The sequence below is a fragment of the Gorilla gorilla genome, chromosome 3 (genome assembly GCF_029281585.2).
Source record: "Gorilla gorilla gorilla isolate KB3781 chromosome 3, NHGRI_mGorGor1-v2.1_pri, whole genome shotgun sequence".
Classification (NCBI taxonomy): domain Eukaryota; kingdom Metazoa; phylum Chordata; class Mammalia; order Primates; family Hominidae; genus Gorilla; species Gorilla gorilla.
Genome location: NC_073227.2, coordinates 128,379,524 through 128,397,740, shown reverse-complemented (window position 1 = coordinate 128,397,740; position 18,217 = coordinate 128,379,524). Strand labels below are relative to the sequence as shown.

The 18,217-nt window shown below is 42.2% G+C and overlaps 1 protein-coding gene across 2 annotated transcripts in view; it reads right to left on the bottom strand.

The window, feature by feature from the left end:
• HADH (hydroxyacyl-CoA dehydrogenase) overlaps positions 1 to 18,217 on the bottom strand; it is a 45,472-nt gene that overhangs the window by 23,033 nt on the left and 4,222 nt on the right. Inside the window, exons 1-2 of one of the 2 annotated variants that reach the window (XM_019025420.4) lie at positions 7,271 to 7,457; positions 2,308 to 2,436 (exon numbers count right to left, since the gene is read on the bottom strand). In XM_019025420.4, coding sequence (XP_018880965.2) covers positions 2,308 to 2,436; positions 7,271 to 7,414 — 273 coding nt within the window. In that variant the 5' untranslated portion in view covers positions 7,415 to 7,457. Of the gene's footprint in view, positions 1 to 2,307; positions 2,437 to 7,270; positions 7,458 to 18,217 lie in introns of those variants that run through there. The other variant, XM_004040251.4, reaches the window with a different exon arrangement.

Sequence of the window (18,217 nt, the reverse complement as noted above, 5' to 3'; positions counted from 1 at the left end):
CCACAATGATAGCAGGACTCGGTGGCTTATGCTTGTAATCCTAGCACTTTGAGTGCCCAAGGTGGGAGGATCACTTGAGGCCAGGAGTTTGAGAGCAGCCTGGGCAACACAGTACAACTCTGTCTCTAAAAAAAAATTTTTTTTAATTAGCTGGGTGTGGTGGCTCACATCTATAGTCCTACCCACTCGGGAGGCTGAGGTGAGAGAATGGCTTGAGCCTAGGAGTTCAAGGCTATAGTGAACTATGATCATGCCACTGCTCTCCAGCCTGGGTAGCAGAGCAAGACCTCATTTCCAAAACAAAAAAACAAAAAACAAAAACACCACAATGAGATACTACTTCACACCTAAGATGGCTACAATAAGAAACAAAACAAAACAAAACAAACATGGAAAATAGCAAGTGTTGGCCAGGATATGGGGAAATTGGAACCTTCGTACATTGCTGGTGGGAATGTAAAATAGTGCAGTCACTACAGAAAACAATTTGGTGGTTCCTCAGAAAGCTAAATATAGGATTACCATACAACCCAGCAATTCTACTTGTAGGTATATAACCCAAAGAATTGAAAACAGAGACTCCAAACCAATAGCATACCAATGTTCACTGCAGCATTATTCAAAATAGCCAAAAGGTGAAAACAACCCAATTCCATTAACAGATGAATGAGTGATATGGTTTGGCTCTGTGTCCCCACCCAGATCTCACCCTGAATTGTAATAATCCCCACGTGTTGTGGGAGGGGCCCAGTGGGGGGTAATTTATAAAGGACAGTTCCCCTGCACATGCTCTCCCTCTTGCCTGCTGCCATGTAAGACATGACTTTGTTCTTCCTTCGCCTTCTACCATGATTGTAAGGCCTTCCCAGCCATGTGGAGCTATGAGTCAATTAAACCTCTTTCCTTTATAAATTACCCAGTCTCAGGCATGTCTTTATTAGCAATGTCATGAGAACAGACTAATACAATGGGTTAAAAAAAAGTGGTATAAATCCAATGGAATATTAAATTGGAATATGATAACAATCCAGTGGAATATTAAGCCATAAAAAGGAATGAAGTTGGCCGGGAGTGGTGGCTCACACCTGTAATCCCAGCACTTTGGGAGACCGAGGTGGGTGGATAACAAGGTCAAGAGATTGAAACCATCCTGGCCAACATGGTGAAACCCCGTCTCTACTAAAACTACAAAAATTAGCTGGACGTGGTGGCGTGCACCTGTAATCCCAGCTACTTGGGAGGCTGAAGGAGAACTGCTTGAACCCAGGAGGTGGAGGTTGCAGTGAGCTGAGATTGTGCCACTGCACTCCAGCCTGGTGACAGAGTGAGACTCTGTCTCAGAAAAAAAAAAAAAAAGAATGAAGTTGTGACACATGTTACAACATAGATGAACCTTGAAAACTTTATGCTAAGTGAAATAAGCCAGACACAGGACAAATATTGTATGATTCCACTTACATGAAGTATGAATGTGCGAGTGTAATTAATGCTACTGAATTGTATAGTTTAAAATGGCAAATTTTATGTTATATATTCTACCATAATAAAAAAATTTTTAAAAGCATCTAGATATACCACCTTGGATACTTGAAGTGAGAAACAACAAATGCCTTATGTGTACTTTTCTCTGGCTGCATACAGCGAGAAATTCTATCCAAGCCCCAAGGAAATCAATCTTAAGCAACTTTAACAAGATGACAAAAGGTAAATTAAAATTTGTTTGGGTGATTTGTGCTGTATTTCTAATTAAATGCAAACTCCTACGTGAAAGTGCGCTGAAAAAACAGCACGGCCCTTAGTCACCAACTCCTTCTCATCCCACCATGCTGTTTTTTTCCCAGCCTCCACAGAGTTCCTCAAATTCTTCTATCTCTTCTGCTCCTGGCAAGTAGAATGATTCACTCTTAGTTTCTATAAATACCATATTTATTATATCATTCTCTTCTTAACTTGTATAAAAATTATCTTCCTGTTTCTTCTTCTTCCATCCTTTTAGCAAAACAAGTGTTCTTCAATTCCAAATTCTCATGTTCTTTTAGAATGAGTTCACCACCTGTACAAGCTTTCTTCTCAACCTCAAATCCCACCCAACAAAATGGTTATTTACTTCTCCTGTTTTGTAATCAGTACCCCCTGAATGTTTAGTAATTATGTTATTATATTGGTTTAAAGTTATGGAAAAATGAGTTTTACACTAACAAACTGAAAAAAAAAAAAAAAAGAAAGAAAGCCAGAAATCCCCCATTGCCCTGCAAATGTAAAGCAGTCAGAGGACTTGTCTTGAAGACATCGATAATAAGAAATTACCTTAGGGTTTTCTGCAAACTTCTTCTTTGCCACTTTCCTAAGGCTTTCCTCAATTCCCTTTTTGGATTTTGCCAGGATGTCCTCTGTCTGGTCTACCAACACTACTGTGTGACCAGTTGCTGCAGCAACCTAGAGCAACAAAAGAACAATTTCTTTTTAAAAGAAAGAAAACATAACATGCACGTGCACACACCCCACCCCAAAAAACAGTGGCATTTCATATTCCACATGAATTCTACTACCATTCCATTCAAAATACTGAGTGAACATATGATAAGTCAACATTAACTAAACACACACTTCTTGCCAGGCACTGTTCTAAACCCTTTATATTGAATACAACAAATTCTTGAAACAACTGTAGAAGGTTAAGAAGTGTCCCTATGGTCACTCAATGGGTAGACAGCAGAGCCAGAATCTGAATCAAAGCCCTGAAGGCCAAGCTCTAAATACTTCTCTGTACTGATTTTAACACTGCACTGTTCCATTCAGGGGTCACTAGCTACATGTGGCTATTTAAATTAATTGGAATTAAGTAAAATTAAATATTCAGTTCCTCAGTGGCACTAGCCATATTTCAAAATGCTCAGCAGGCTGTTCCCAGAGCACCCACTCCCCAGCCACTATCCTTTTCTCCTTGGAGCTGGAGCCCCTTGTGCAGCTTGGCCTCTTGGCCCTTCTCTTCTACAGCCCTTAAATCAGTAATAGGTAAGAATTTAAACTCTAATAATGGTGGCAAAAAGACTCCTGTCCCCAAGGGCTATTTGGTGACAAGACTCCCAAGAAAATGAAATCTTTGGGATCAGCTAATTTAGGATGGGCAATTCCCTGCCTTCACCATGCCACCCTGGCTGAGGGAGGAATCCTAGGGTAAGGGGAATGTTTAGTGAAGCTACCCAAGTTCACACACAGCCAGCTTAGCTTAGTCACAGTGAGTGACAAATCAATCCCTATTTCATCACTGTCTGGCAATAGCTTCAGCAAGGATCATGGAATAGGTATTGTGGCTAAAAGCAGATCATTGGGTCACCTCGATCACCTTATAGGCACGTGTAAGTGAATTAGTTCAGGCCAGAAGCAAGAGGACAGGCATGACCTAATATAATCATAAATGATGCAAGAGGACAGCAGAACTGAGATATCCCTCAGAATCTGAGAAGCCCCCTGCAAAACCATTGCTTTGGAACCTCGATGACACCAACAGTGTGCAGGAGAGGGGCAAGTTATCTGGAATGAACTTGCCCAGAGAAGAACAAGCAGATGACAGAAATAGTCCCAAACCATGGTTGTGATATAAGATTTTTGAAGCCAGGCAACCAAAACTCAAAAGCAGAAAACCAATGAGTAAAAGAAACAGAAACAAAAGAGCAAAACCTAAAGGCAAAGACATTCAAATCCCAAGGCAAGATTTCCAAAGAACGGTTTTCAAAATGGTAAGACAGGTTTTAAGTGCAAGGTTATTTCAACTGCACTCATGGCTCCCAGAGAAAGCAGCACACAGTGGGCTCATGTCTGAGCCTGTGGACCTGCAGGCTGCATCAGCACCGTCTGGGAACCAAGGCATGAAAACGCTCCCAGGACCAAAAAGTCTGACAACCAGGACTGGGCAACCGGGGCAACGTGGGATGAATTATCTTGATACAAGGACAGAGGCAAGCAGGAAACCAGCCCATCAGCAGAAACATTACACAGGCTGCGGGCAGGCAGCAAAGTAAAACAACGTCCCAAAAGCAAAACCCTCATCAATCCAAACCAAGGTTCTCCCCTAAGTGGCAACGGACCAAGGCCCATCTAGCCAATGATTCAAGTCAGTGATGCAGGTCACAATTTATTGTGTTGCAATAAACTACCACTATAGCATAACTTCAAGTGATTTCAAATTATAGTAGCATTTTCATTTTACCCATGTGCAGAGATCAACCCAATCTAAAAGTACAAGGTTCCTTGCCATCATTTCTTACAGTCATACCCTAGAGACACAAGGTTAGCAACTTCTAAGGGCAGCTTCAAGTCTTAATCATCTTTACAAACCCCAGTGCCCCAACCCATGACCCACAGTGAGCAATCAACGCATGAAAAACATATAACCTGATGCCTGGTACATATTAGATGCTTAATAAGATATCCACAGGATTATAGGTCCAATGTTCTTTGATTAATCTATCCACATGGAGTTGGTGTTCATCTCCTACTGGTGCGTTAGTCTAAATGGGCCATAACAGAGATGGACTCAAGATATTAGGCAGGCTATTCCTTTCTCTCATTTGGACCATTAAAAACTGCACAACTTTTATCCCCAGACTGGTTCGACAGGCTATGGTACTCTTAAGCATGGGTGAGCAGCCATAGGCCACCTGAAGGCCACATTGTTTATTTCTGAATTATTAGTGCACTTGTCTTATTTCTTCTATGAGATCTCCAAGGGCTGAGAGAGCCAACAGAAGTCAATCTCTACCTACCCTCAGAAAGAACTTAAGCCTTGCCGGGCACAGTGGCTCATGCCTGTAATCCCAGTACTTTGGGAGGCCGAGGCAGGCAGATCACAAGATCAGGAGATCAAGACCATCCTGGCTAACACGGTGAAACCCCATCTCTATTAAAAAATACAAAAAATTAGCCGGGCGTGGTGGCGGGCGCCTGTAGTCCCAGCTACTCGGGAGGCTGAGGCAGGAGAATGGTGTGAATGTGGGAGGCAGAGCTTGCAGTGAGCTGAGATCGCTCCACTGCACTCCAGCCTGAGGGACGGAGTGAGACTCTGTCTCAAAAACAAACAAACAAACAAACAAAAACTTAAGCCTTTAAAAAGAAAAAAGCCAAATGCAGCAAAAATAAGAGGTGCCACATACTGAGCATCTACTATGTGCCGGGTTCATAATCTGCATTTTCCAAGACTACTTCTGATTAATCCAACAACCCTAATCCATTTTATAGATGAGGAAAACTGAGGCTTAGAGAGGTTAAATAATGTGTCTAAGGCCCCAGGGCTAGTAAGTGAAACTAACACATACCACCCTCAACAAGAATCCTTCAGCTTCAATCAAATTAAAGTCACAGTAATAGCAAAAATTACCTGATAAACAAGTGCACCTATCCAGACAAATGACAGTTTCCATGTCAGCATTACAGACTCAAAAGCAACACAGAACACCCTAACCCTTTTGTGGTTCTAGGACAAGGGTTTTCAAAGTGTGGGTCATGGACCAGCAGCAACAATCACCTGGGGACTTGTTAGAAATACAAATTCTCAGACTCCACTCCAGACCCAATGAATCAAACTCTGGGTAGGGCTCAGTGAGCTGTGGTTTAGCAAGCCTTCCAAGTGACTCTGATGCTCACCAAGGTTTCAGAACCACTGCTCTAAGATCTGTGCTCCGATCCGGCACAGATTAGAAACAACTGGGAATATTTAAAAAGCCCAAACCCCAGGCCCCACCTACAGATATTCTAATTCCTCTAGTCTGGGGTGGTGCCTAGTCATTGCTATTTTTAAAAACACCCCCAGATGCTGAGCACTGCCCTAAAATAACCTGTCGGCTCTGATCCCTATCCCTGTCTACACCAGCCACTCCTGGGTTGCCATCTATCTCCTCAAACCACTCAGAAGCTCTAAACCAATTGAGTTCCAAAGTCTTCCTGTTGCTCTCTGAAAGTTCCAGACGCTATGCTGAAGACACTTTTGGGAAGACTCCTCCCCCACACACTCCCTAAGGAAAGGTCAAGCCCCACCAGGACTCCTGCCTGGGACTCTTCACATCAGGGTCTTGCTCCATCAGTCCTACATAAAGCTTGCTTAATTCCTTTCTTGAAGGTCAAGCCCTGCACTTGCTTCCTTGACTATGTTTGTTCTAGCCCCTTTCTCTGCAATAGCACTTTTCTAGCCTTGACCTCTGGCCACACTTGCATCTACCATCCCCTGTACAGATCCTTGATGGTCACCTGCCTGTTCCTGGTTGACTAACCACCACCTTTGAGCTTTGATCCTCCTTTCTTCTCCACAAGCTACAATGCTGGGAGAAAATCTTGAATCTCCTAGAGAAGAAATTCCGTGAAAGACTCCACAACCAACTGAAACCAGAGCCCATTGAGGTTTGCCAGCCCTAATAACAGCTCCCATACAGAGTGCGTTCCAAATGCCAGACACTAGGCCTATCCTATCTCATTTAATTTTATTTAATCAGTTCTCCAAGGTCAAATGTCAATTTTAATGAAGCATCACTTTAGTTATGCAGTTTGTTCTTTCGAAACAAGATAATTATGATATTAAAATCTGGATTAAATGAGCATATGACTGTTTTTGATATTTGGAAGAGGAAAATTCATCACAGTTACCATTATGCCTATAACTAATTATTCTTCCAAAGAATGAATCCGGGCAACTCACACATTTACAACATAAATACTGTACTGACCATTGTGAGGCCCTATTCTTTAGCATTCGAAGTCCTAACACCAACATTATCAAGTGCCTGTAATTGCTCCATTCTCCCACCATTTTTCTTTCTTCAACTTACGGCAAAATGTCCTTGGAGGAGACACTGTGGCTTCACTTGGCACAAATAATAATATGAACACAAATGCACATAAGGGCATGGATATCTCAGATCTCGTTAGTGATGAAACATTCAAATCATCCAGAATACACTTGTATTAATTCTAGGATCATCCAAAAAAAGGCAAATTTTAAGATTGTTTAATGTAAGTTTTAGATCCCCAAAGACCCTAGTTTGAAAAACAGTCGCTTGATTTAATCTTTTTGGTAACCATAAGATCAAATATTAAGAAAGAAGGTATCTTGATTAGGAGTTTCCAATACAGAAAATAAAGAAAGAAAGAAAAAAAGAAGGTATATATGGTGAGTTACAGTATCAAATAAACATTTAAACTGAATACAGTATTATCACTTGGTTTAACATTCCTTTTAGTACCACATAACATCCTGAATACTAGTTTAGGGTCATCTTACCTCTTTAACAATAGCCTCCCAGCTGGGCTTCCAGCCTCCAAGCTCAGCTCTCCCAACCCTTAACATCTCCGCAGGGTCATGTTCCTTCCTCCAGCAGACACCCAGGTCTTGAAGTCTAGTAACTCCTAAGGCTGTCCTACACATGTTCTTCAGCTGCTTCTTTTGACCTTAAAAATCTCTTTTCCATCTAACTTCTCTCTTCATTCCTTTCTTGAAAGAATTATCCCTCATTGCTGCTGAGGCCAACCTCTTTCCTATGACAGATATGGAAGTTCATGGTTATGGCTTCCAGTTACTCCTCCTGAATAAAATCTGGGGTCCTTCAAGTTTGGATTATTCATTCACAGCTTTTGGTTACATGTTGATTTGAGGCTACAAACAGAACAAGAAGTGCTAAGTTTCTCTTGGAAGCCAGGCAGCTGCACTGGAGTATACCACAACTTGGACAGCAAGGAAGCCTTTGTACAGTTTGGGTAAAAAAATGCAGAGGTTAGAAAATGCTTCCTTTTGAATGATCAAAGGTTACAGACAAAAACACTTGGCTTCTCAGGGGTGTGTGCTTTTGATCCTCTGCCCAAGACTTGTGCTCCCCTAGGGATGGACCAAAACTACCACTTAGACCACCACGCTGCGCATGCCACTGCATTCATTCCTTCACTGACTGCAGCCTGTTGACTCAACACCTGCCTTGTAAGGTGAACAAAACAAAATCCCCTACTCTCAGAGAGCTTGCACTTCTCATAAATTATCCCCTCTGATCTTCATAACTGCCTTTGGGGAAGGCACATTATTCTCACTGTCTACAAGTGACAGGCAGCTCAAGCTGCCTGCTCACATGCCTTTCTTGACCCTGGAAGGCATGGCGGGGTCTGAGGGCTATAGCCTGAAACAGTACTGAGACAGGCAAGGGCCAGACTCCAGAGCCTGTGTGCCAAGTCAGGGATGGAAAACATTCCTTAACCTCAGCAGGCTGTCTCCTCATCTATAAAACAGGGGCAACAGGGTTGTTGGGAGGGTTAAATGGATTAATACAAGTCAAAAACCTGCAGTGGTGCCTGGCACATCACAATAGCTTGGGGGTTTTTTTTGGTTTGTTTTTTTTTTTAATTCTGGGCTGCCCCCTTCTTCTTTCTGCAAGGGTCTGAGGCCTATTGTTGGATCCAGGCACAGCTTTCTAAGGTAAACTATTTTATTTTGCTTTTGATCTCACATCTTCTGATTTCATGACTTGTTTTTCAGTTTTCATTTTCAAGTTTTCCCTTCTGTGTCCTTCTATTTTTTTACAAACGGGCTGGGATCCTGCTCCATATAAAAAGGGAGGAAGAAAAGGATCCTCCTTAATCACCTGAGGCTGGCCTTTGCTTTACCACCAAAGCCTTTAAATTACTTGGTGGCATGGTGATATGTGGAGAAACAAGCCTATAGTTGGAGTTCCTGGGTTTAAAACCTGGCTATGATTTGAATGTGTCCTCTTCAAAAGTCAGGCACTGCCAATATGATAGTATTGAGAGGTGCGGCCTTTAAGAGGAGATTAGGCCATGAGGGCTCCTCCCTCATGAATGGGATTAAAGGTTTTTATAAAAGGACTTGACGGAGAAAGTTCATCTAGCTTTCTTCCGCCTTCTGCCATGTGCAGACAGCCTTCTTCCCCCGGCAAGACACAACGAGTAGGTCTGCACCAGACACCAATGCTGGTACCTTGATCTTGGACTTCCCAGCCTCCAGAACTATGAGCAAATAAATTTCTGTTCTTTATAAATTACCCAGTCTCAGGGATTCTGTTAATAGCAGCAAAAAAAAAAAAAAAAGACTAAGACACTGATTTAGCCACTCACTCACTGTGTGACTTTGGGTGAGCTATGAAGCCTCTATGTCTTGGTTTCCTGATCTGTCATAAAGGTTAGTAACAAAGGTACCCACCTCATAGAACTGTTGTGAGGATTAAAGAAGTTAATGTGTTTAACATGCTTAGACCAGTGCCAGGCATGTGAAGGTGCACAAAGCTTGTTAGCTGCTATTTTATTCACTACACTTGGTGCTTCTACTTTCTCCTGAGCCATTAAATTCCTAAACTCTAGTAATATGGCTTATTTCAGTCTGTTAGTGCTGCTATAACAAAATACCAAAGACTGGGTAATGTATAAACAACAGAGATCAAGATCATCAGCATGTTCAGTGTCTGGTGAGGGCTGTTCTCTGCTTCCAAGATGGTGCCTTGCTGCTGCATGCTCTGGAGCAAAGGTCCCCAACCTTTTTTGGCACCAGGAAGACATGGGAGACAATTTCACGGAAGACAATTTTTCCACCATCTTGCAGGGAAGAGGGGATGGTTTAGGGATGATTCAAGTGCATTACATTTATTGTGCACTTTATTTCTATTATTATTACATTGTAATATATAATGAAATAATTATACATCTCACCACAATACAGAATTAGTGGGAGCTCTGAGCTTGTTCTGCTGCATCTAGATGGTGCCATCTGGGGATAATAGGAGACACTGACAGATCATCAGGCATTAGATTCTCACAAGGACACGAAACCTAGATCCCTCACATGCACAGTTCACAATAGGATTCATGCTCCTATGAGAATCTAATGCAACTCTTGATCCAACAGGAGGCAGAACTCAGGCAGCAATGCAAGTGATGGGGAGCAGCTGTAAATACAAATGAAGTCTTGCTAGCTGCTCACATCCTTCTATGTGGCCCGGTTCCTAATGGGCCACAGACCAGAAGTTGGGGACCCCTGCTCTGGAGGGGACGAGCACTGTGTCCTCACATGGCAGAAGGGAGAAGAGGCAAAGTTGGTCTCTCAAGCCCCTTTAAATGGCACTAAGCTGTTCATGAATACAGAACCCTCATGACCTAATCACGTCCTAAAGGCCTTATCTCTTAATACTGCTGCACTGGGGATTCAGCTTCGACATAAATTTTGGAGGGAACACAAACATTCCTATCAGAGTAGCTTCTTCCACCACCACTGCTGCATGAAATTAAATACAGTTGGTCCCCCCTTTATCTGTGGTTTTACTTTCTATAGTTTCAGTTACCAACAGTCAACTGTGGTCCAAAAATATTAAATGGGAAATTACAGAAATAAATGATGCATGTTTTAAATTGCATGTCATTCTGAGTAGTGTGATGCAATCTCGTATTGTCCTGCCTGGGAGGAGAATCATCCCTTGGTCCAGCATATCCACACTGTATACTACCCAATCCATTAGTCACTTGGTAGTTGACTGGGTTATCAGATCAAAAAGACATAGTATATATAGGATTTGGTACTATCTGCAGTTTCATGCATCCACTGAGGGTCTAGGAATGTACTCCCTCCCCTCGTAAGGGGGGACTACTGTAACTTATCAATGGTCTACTAAATTGCTAAAGTCAATGCCTGTTCTTTGGCTTCATCTTCTACAACAGCCCTGTGCATTGCCAATAAAAGTTTCATTTTTGAAACTCTTCAGTTTCTTATCTGTCTGTTCCTTTTAGCCATATTAATTGACCTCTTTTGATCTTCAAAGCCTATAAACAAGGACTTCCTTCAAGGTTCTGTTTCCAACATAATTTCCTTCTGAAATTCCAATCGTTCTCATACTTCCAACTGTGCCTGAAACCAAAATAATCTATCTAAGCTGCAGTCATCACCTTGACCCTAAAATCAATTCTCCTTGGCCTTCATTACTGGTACCACTATTCTGTAGGTCACCATTTTCTGGACAACACTTTTTCCTTAATCCCAACCATTAACTGCTGTCCAGAAATGTTCTATCCATTATTCAGGCCCATTTCAAATGCTACCCTCTCCATGAAGCCTTTTTCCAAATGAATGTACTTTCTATTTTGAAACCTCAGAACTAGATTTTTACTGCTCTTATTGTACTACTTTACACCAAAGTAAACTGTGTCATTTAGATCTCTGTCTAATCTCTGCTCTTAGATTTAAAATCCCTTAATGGCAGAAATTGATTTGGTCTTTGTAGCCCTTAGTACTTATCACATGCCTTGAATATGATAGCTGGTCAATAACTGCTAAATAACAAATGCTTTGGACGGTAGTAACCTGATTCTGTAGTCTTCCCCAGCCACACCACACGTCTCCCTCCTCTGTGCTATCTCATGGCTCTGTGCCCTTGTTCATGTGGTTTCCTCTGCCAGACATGTCCGGCTCCCTCATTGCTGCTTCATGGACTTCAACTTACCCTTCATAATCTAACATGGACACCATCTCTCCTTTAGTGAAACTTCTCCCAGCCCTTAGTAGAGGTAATCACTTCTTTTGTGCCTCTAGTGATTTGCAGATACAGCAGATCTTTTGTGCAGGAATTCAAATACTGAAAGAAAATAACTGGGTGTGGCGCTAGTGTGAACCACCAATGGCTGCTCAGTTATGTAATGGCAGCCCAGTCCCCAGGATGTGAACAGAACAGAGAAATAAAAACTTAACTGGTTATAGACTATTTCATGTCATAAGAATCTCACCGATTTCAGAATAAAAGTTATTAACCAACCAGAGCATAGGAGAAATCCCAGATGTGAAAAATGAATGATACACTTGAAATAGAAAAGCTAACCACACCAACGTTTTCTTCTTTAAAAAACTGATATGTAATAGCTGTACATACTTTTGGGGTACATGTGACATTTTGATACCTGCCTAAAATGTGTAATGATCAAATCAGGGTAACTGGGATATCCAACACCCTGAACACTTATCTTGTCTTTGCCAACACCAACTTTAGATGATGAAATCAAGATAGTATGGAGAGACCTTTCAAAAGTGCTGTTGCATCATCCACTTCAGGTTGTCAAGCTGCTGTTACCACAAATCCCAATATAGGGTGCTTAGGAACACTCCTATCTACAGGCCAACGAGAATTTCCAGTATATACAAATTTCATAAACATATAGGCAGTACAATGTATACATATATCTTTTAACATAAGCTTTTTTAATGTCCCTTTTTCCTTAGCATAAGATATATATACACACTATATGTCATATCACATCTTAAGTATTTAAAAACCATACTTTAAGGTAAGGTATGTAGACTATTATAACTTTCATCTGTTTCAGATCAAATCCCAGATATGACAGGTAGGCTGTCTGTGCCTTCATTACAATTAGTTGTTCATACCTGTATTTCTTCCACTAGACAGTAGGTTTCTCAAGAGCAGCAATCACATCTTACTTTTTACCTGGCCTGATGTCTAGCACAAGGGAGATATTTCATACTCATGAAATGAACACTTGAATGACAGAGCTATTTTTTCATAAGCCTCAATTTGTAAATTATTTTAGAAATAAGTTCTCAAGAAGTCATGACTGGTTTTGTTGCTAGAAACCTTTATGATAAACTTTGTGTAAGCATCAAGTTACTTTAAAATTATGAGAAGTCACGTTATTAGTTTGAAAAGGATAGTAAGGAAAAAAAAGGAGCTAATAGCCAGAGTCTTTAGTCAATCACCAAGTGGAAAAAATGCCACTAAAGTCTCTCTCTCTTATTTTGGTGAGCAGATTAACTGCTTTCTAGTACTGGTGGTTATGACGCTAGGTAAAAGGGGAAATGTAGGGCAGTTGCTATGCGTTGCCCAATGCAAGATCAATATTCTTTAAGTGGTATCCAGCCCTGTGATTTCAAAATGGATGTGTGCTTAATTCACTCCAACATGTGAATGTGTCTTATACCTTTCATCCAAGAGGCTGTAAGGCCAGAGGCATGCCAACCCTGTGTCTGTGCCTGTCTGTGAGGGGCACATGTGTGAATCAGGTCAGAGATGGCCACAGACACATAAGCTCACTGCTCTCCAACACAGGTTTCTTCTCTATCACAGAAGGGAAACTAACACACCTAGCTTCTCAACTACTTTAAGAGATTGGCAAAAGCATTTATTGTTCAGGCTTATTAGCTACAGATAATCAGGATCATCAATTTTGAGAGGAGGAAGACAACCCAGAGATCATTCAGTGTGGTGGCTCTCAAATATTTTAGCCATGAACACCTTTTTCCATAAGAATGCATATTGAAGACCAATATGTACAACAAAGGTCAGAGAAGGAATCTTTACCAACCTTTCGGGAACCATGAAGGAGATTCATGAAATCTCTAATGTCCATCACAGTATAATGTTAAAAACCTCTGATCTCATACCCATTAGGATGGCTATTACTAAGAAAAAAAAAAACAAAAAAACAAAAAGAACACAACTATTGCCTCATGCATGACAGTCTTAACACCACCACAAGGCCAGTAGCTCCCTACATCTGCCTCTCAACTCCAGCCCTTCTCTTGGCCTCACCTTCTCCCCAACTTCACCTATTAACTAAGCCTAAAAATCGGCCGGGCGCGGTGGCTCACACCTGTAATCCCAGGACTTTGGGAGGCTAAGGCGGGCAGATCATGAGGTCGGGAGTTAGAGACCAGCCTGACCAACATGGTGAAACCGTGTCTCTACTAAAAATACAAAAATTAGCCAGGCGTGGTGGTGCACGCCTGTAATGCCAGCTCCTCAGGAGGCTGAGGCAGAAGAATTGCTTGAACCTGGGAGGTGGACACTGCAGTGAGCCAAGATCACACCTCTGCACTCTAGCCTGGGTGATAGAGAGAGACTCTGTCTCAAAACAAAACAAAGAATCATTTCCAGATAGTAAGCCTACTCCCCAAGAGCCTCTCAGCCCTAAGCTAGATGTCCCCCATATGCCCTGTAACATCCCTGCATCTGTGTACCACAGCACCTACCAAACTCTGTTATAGTAATCTGAACTCCTCTACTGTAGGCTCCTGACCAAATGTCATTCATCTTTGTACACTGAGAACCTAGACCCTACCTGGCTGTGGTTGGCCCTCAGGGAATGTTGACTGAATAGAGACATTTGTTGGTAAAGTCAAGATGAGACCTGGTGGCTCTTTCCACTGCTGTAGCTGATGGCCTCTCCTGATAACGTAACCTCTTATTTAGAAAATAACTACAGAAAAACAAGTACAATTCATTCTCCTGAGTCATTCAGTAACACCCAAGTTACCGCCAACTTTCTGGGATGGAGAAGGCAGTGGAGAAATGAACTGCAAAAAAAGAAAGGCCTTCTTTTTCTCCTTTCATATACATGTTATTTTTACAACAAATGAGGAGGACTCTTCCTGGCAGTTTAACTTGAGTGACCACAATTTAAATCAATCCATTGAGAACTCATGTTTTATATTACAGTGACCTACATGCTGGTAAGACCTTGAGGACAAGCAGTCTGCAATGGAAAAAAAAAAATATTTGAAGGCTATGTCCTCAGCTCCATGACTTTTCTAGGCCTGGTGGAAGGCAGGCTCAGCCAGAGAGGAAATATTTTTAGACACGGCTGCTTCAGAGTTGTAAAAATAGGCTAAGTGACTAGCACATCTGTCAAAGCCCCAGAGTACTCTGACCACAGGACCAAGTAAACATGCCAAGCAGAAGCACACTGGATTTATTTATCTTTGTAAATGTATCAAGAAGATTTGAAGCAGCTTTCTCCGAAGCACAACTTGAGTGGTGAGTCTATGAGACCTATATCAACTGGCCTGGTGACTGGTCTCCCTCCCATCTCCTTCCTCAACAGTTCCACTGGATGTCCCATGTGCCTAGACATTACAAGGAGGGCCACCGTTTTCATCCTCTCTCTGGAAAATCCCAAAGTTATGCAAACTATCTACCACACATGATTTCTGACTTTCTCCAGATCCCCAGAATAAGCAGACTGAGTCAGGGCTCCCTGAGGCCAACTGTGCTTCAGAGGCTGCAGCGCCTTAACAGCAAGGCCTGCCTTTTACGGTTGTCATGGTTTGTTCCAGAGAGGAAAAAAGTCATACATCAGTTGCATCTCTCAGGGCTGGCATTTCTGGGTTTATGATTGTCTCTGGTTGTGTAATGTCTTGAACTCTGCCATCAGCACAAGTTGTCTTCCCTGACTTCAACAATTAGCAAAAGCTGTTCTGTTGAGGATGTCAACCACCACCACCACAACCGGCTGGTTTGTTCTTTTTTCTTTTTTTTTTTTTTTTGAGAAGGAGTCTTGCTCTGTTGGCCAGGCTGGAGTGTAGTGGTGTGATCTTGGCTCACTGCATCCTCCGCCTCCTGGGTTCAAGCAATTCTTCCACCTCAGTCTCCTGAATAGCTGGGACTGCAGGCATGTGCCACCATGCTCAGCTAATTTTTGTATTTTTAGTAGAGACAGGGTTTAACTTTGTTGGCCAGGCTAGTCTCGAACTCCTGACTTCAAGTGATCTGCTCACCTCAGCCTCCCAAAGTGATGGGATTACAGGCGTGAGCCACCATGCCTGGACTGGTTTTTTTCTTCAAACAGTTAAATTAATTGGCCAGACTCCTTTATTATACTTCGAATTTTACATTTCAAAAAGTATTTCTAAAAGGCAAAGAAAGTGTGCACCCATTTTTAGACTAGAATTGTGTTACATAGTTTTTTTTAAATTCAATAAGTGTGTAGGTTTCATAATAACCCAGATAACCTCTCCCAGACTTCTCACCTCTCACAAATTCTGAAAAGGTAAAGGGATAACCAGACATGTCAACAGCATCGTTATATTTAAGAACCCCTGGAAGATGTTGCTATGATGGACACTTTCCGGGTAGAGGAGAGTTATAAATCCAAATGCCTCTCCAGGAAGACTAATATGACAATGTTTGCCATGATGAGTGGGTTTTTTCTTTTAGTTTTTGCTGAAAGGACCAATTAAAAGGCTCCCATGACAATTCAGGTTAACACACCTGGTCTAGGAACTGCAAAGGAGAGGGCAGAGGAAAGAGCTCTCCCATGACCGAAAAGTTACAGAGCCTTTTCTGGTATGGAGACACTGATTGTGATCCCATCTTCAGAGTACATGTGGCTGGAAGAACAACTGCAGCAACAGGAGGGGCAAGCTCTCTGGAAAAAGCTGGAGGGGTAATAATGAATTAGATCTTGGCAGGTGAGTTTGAGTCTACCATGGGCAGAAGGATGGCAGCACAGCACCCTGATGTAGACGACCAGCAGGTAGACTAACTTTGAGTCCAGAGCCAAGGAGACGTCAACCTGGGATGTACTGATTCCAGAGAGCCACAGAGGATCCCCTGCCATGGATGCCACACTTCTCCCCACAATACAGCACTTGCCAGAGGTGCAGGCAGAACTGAATCCAGGCTTGGGGATTTACAGGCAGCAGAACAGAAGAGAAACTCAAGTTCTAACCCCAGCTCTGCCTCTGACCATTGACCCCAGGAACCATCTCTGCAGGGGTGATTATTGTAACGGTCACATGAAATTAAATAAATCAAAATTCTTTGAACAGAATAAAGTGTCATATTTTGTACAGTGGTTTTAGCTCTACAAAAACCCGTAAATGGTACACTGAGATTATCTTTCTCAACAACCCACATAAATAAGTCTTAACATCTTTAGAATTGCTGGGACTCACTATATCAAAACTCTTCCGACAGTGAAGACAATCTAAGAGAAATCCTCACTAGATCAGGTCTGATGGGTCTATGTGAAAGCAGCTAATATTTATCAGACAGTTACTATCAAATACACTAATGCTATTCTAGGAGCTTGTATATTAGTTCATTTAACTTTCACAGCTGTCAGGTGAGTCTCATTATTCCCAGGTAAGTAAAGAGGCAGAGAGGAGTTAAATGATTTACCCGAGGTTCCTAAAGGCAGGATAGGAAGGCTAGCATCTAAACCCTGGCAGGGACCTCATAGCCTGTACTTTTGAGACTAGAATACCACTACCAGAAATAATAACATCACGAATATAACAGGGGGAGCCACAGAGAACATCCACATTATCTTCCTGTGGTCCCAGTAGAACTAGAGAGTGAGGTGTGTGTGCCTACCACAGATAAAGAAGAGAGAAGGGAGAGGGGAAGAAAGAAGAAACTCAAGCAAGGGGCAAGTGACTAAAGCTGGAGGCAGGACATGGCAGGAAAATGCCAAAACCTGACTGACTGAAGTGCCATTTCTGCTCTAAAAAATGTCCAAACATATCCCATAGCATTATTTTCTGTTGCCTGTGAGCCCTACCTCTTCTACCCTCTAGGAATGACAGTATCTCCAACCTCACCCCGAGTCCAATAACTAATATGCTAATAGAGGGTGGTTCTACATCCCAGTACCTCAACCAAGAGCAGAGAACAGCCCAACAAAGATAAGCAACAACTCGGGAAGTGGGGGGAAAACTTCATAACAAACAGACACATCTCATGTCCTTCAGCAGGAAGGTAACAACTGGGAGTACAAATATTCCCTCCATAAGGAACAGTCAAAAGGAGAGCTTACAGCCAGGTAACTGTGCCGGTCTCCTGTGATCCTGAAACTTCTCCTAGGCATCTGTACTGCTTTGCAAGCAAAGCAGTACTGTACTGTACAACTCAACAGAGCTGTACTCATAGTAGAAGAGAATAAAGCTAAAAAAATATGAAACAACTCTGATCACTCTCTTTTTCAGCATCAGAAAATGCAGATTTGGGGGCAAGAAGAAGAGATGAGAGAACAAATCCAGTGGCTGGGGAGAAGCTTTCAGGTCTACCTGAATCCTTATCAAGCATGGTAGAGTCACACAAAATCCCTGCAACGTAGCAGGCTCTCCCTGCCCTTACTTTGTTTTTAATAGCCAAAGAAGCTCTCTCTAGAATAAATATGCACTTTCTGCTTTTTAAAAAGGAGAGAAAAAAAAAAAAAGCAAGCTTTGGGAGAGAAGAACATATCCCCAACCCCCTTTAAGATGCAAACTTTCTCACTTCCTCAAAGAAGAGTAGTGCACTAAAAAGAAGGTTGCACCCGGAGAGCATGTAAAGTGTCTCAAGGGGGACATCTGAAGTGCCCCGTTCCCAGGGAGCCCACTGGCTCCTCACAAGTAATCTAATGAAAGCTATGCATTCTCTCTGGGCTCCTCATATGAAAAAACCCAATGTATGAA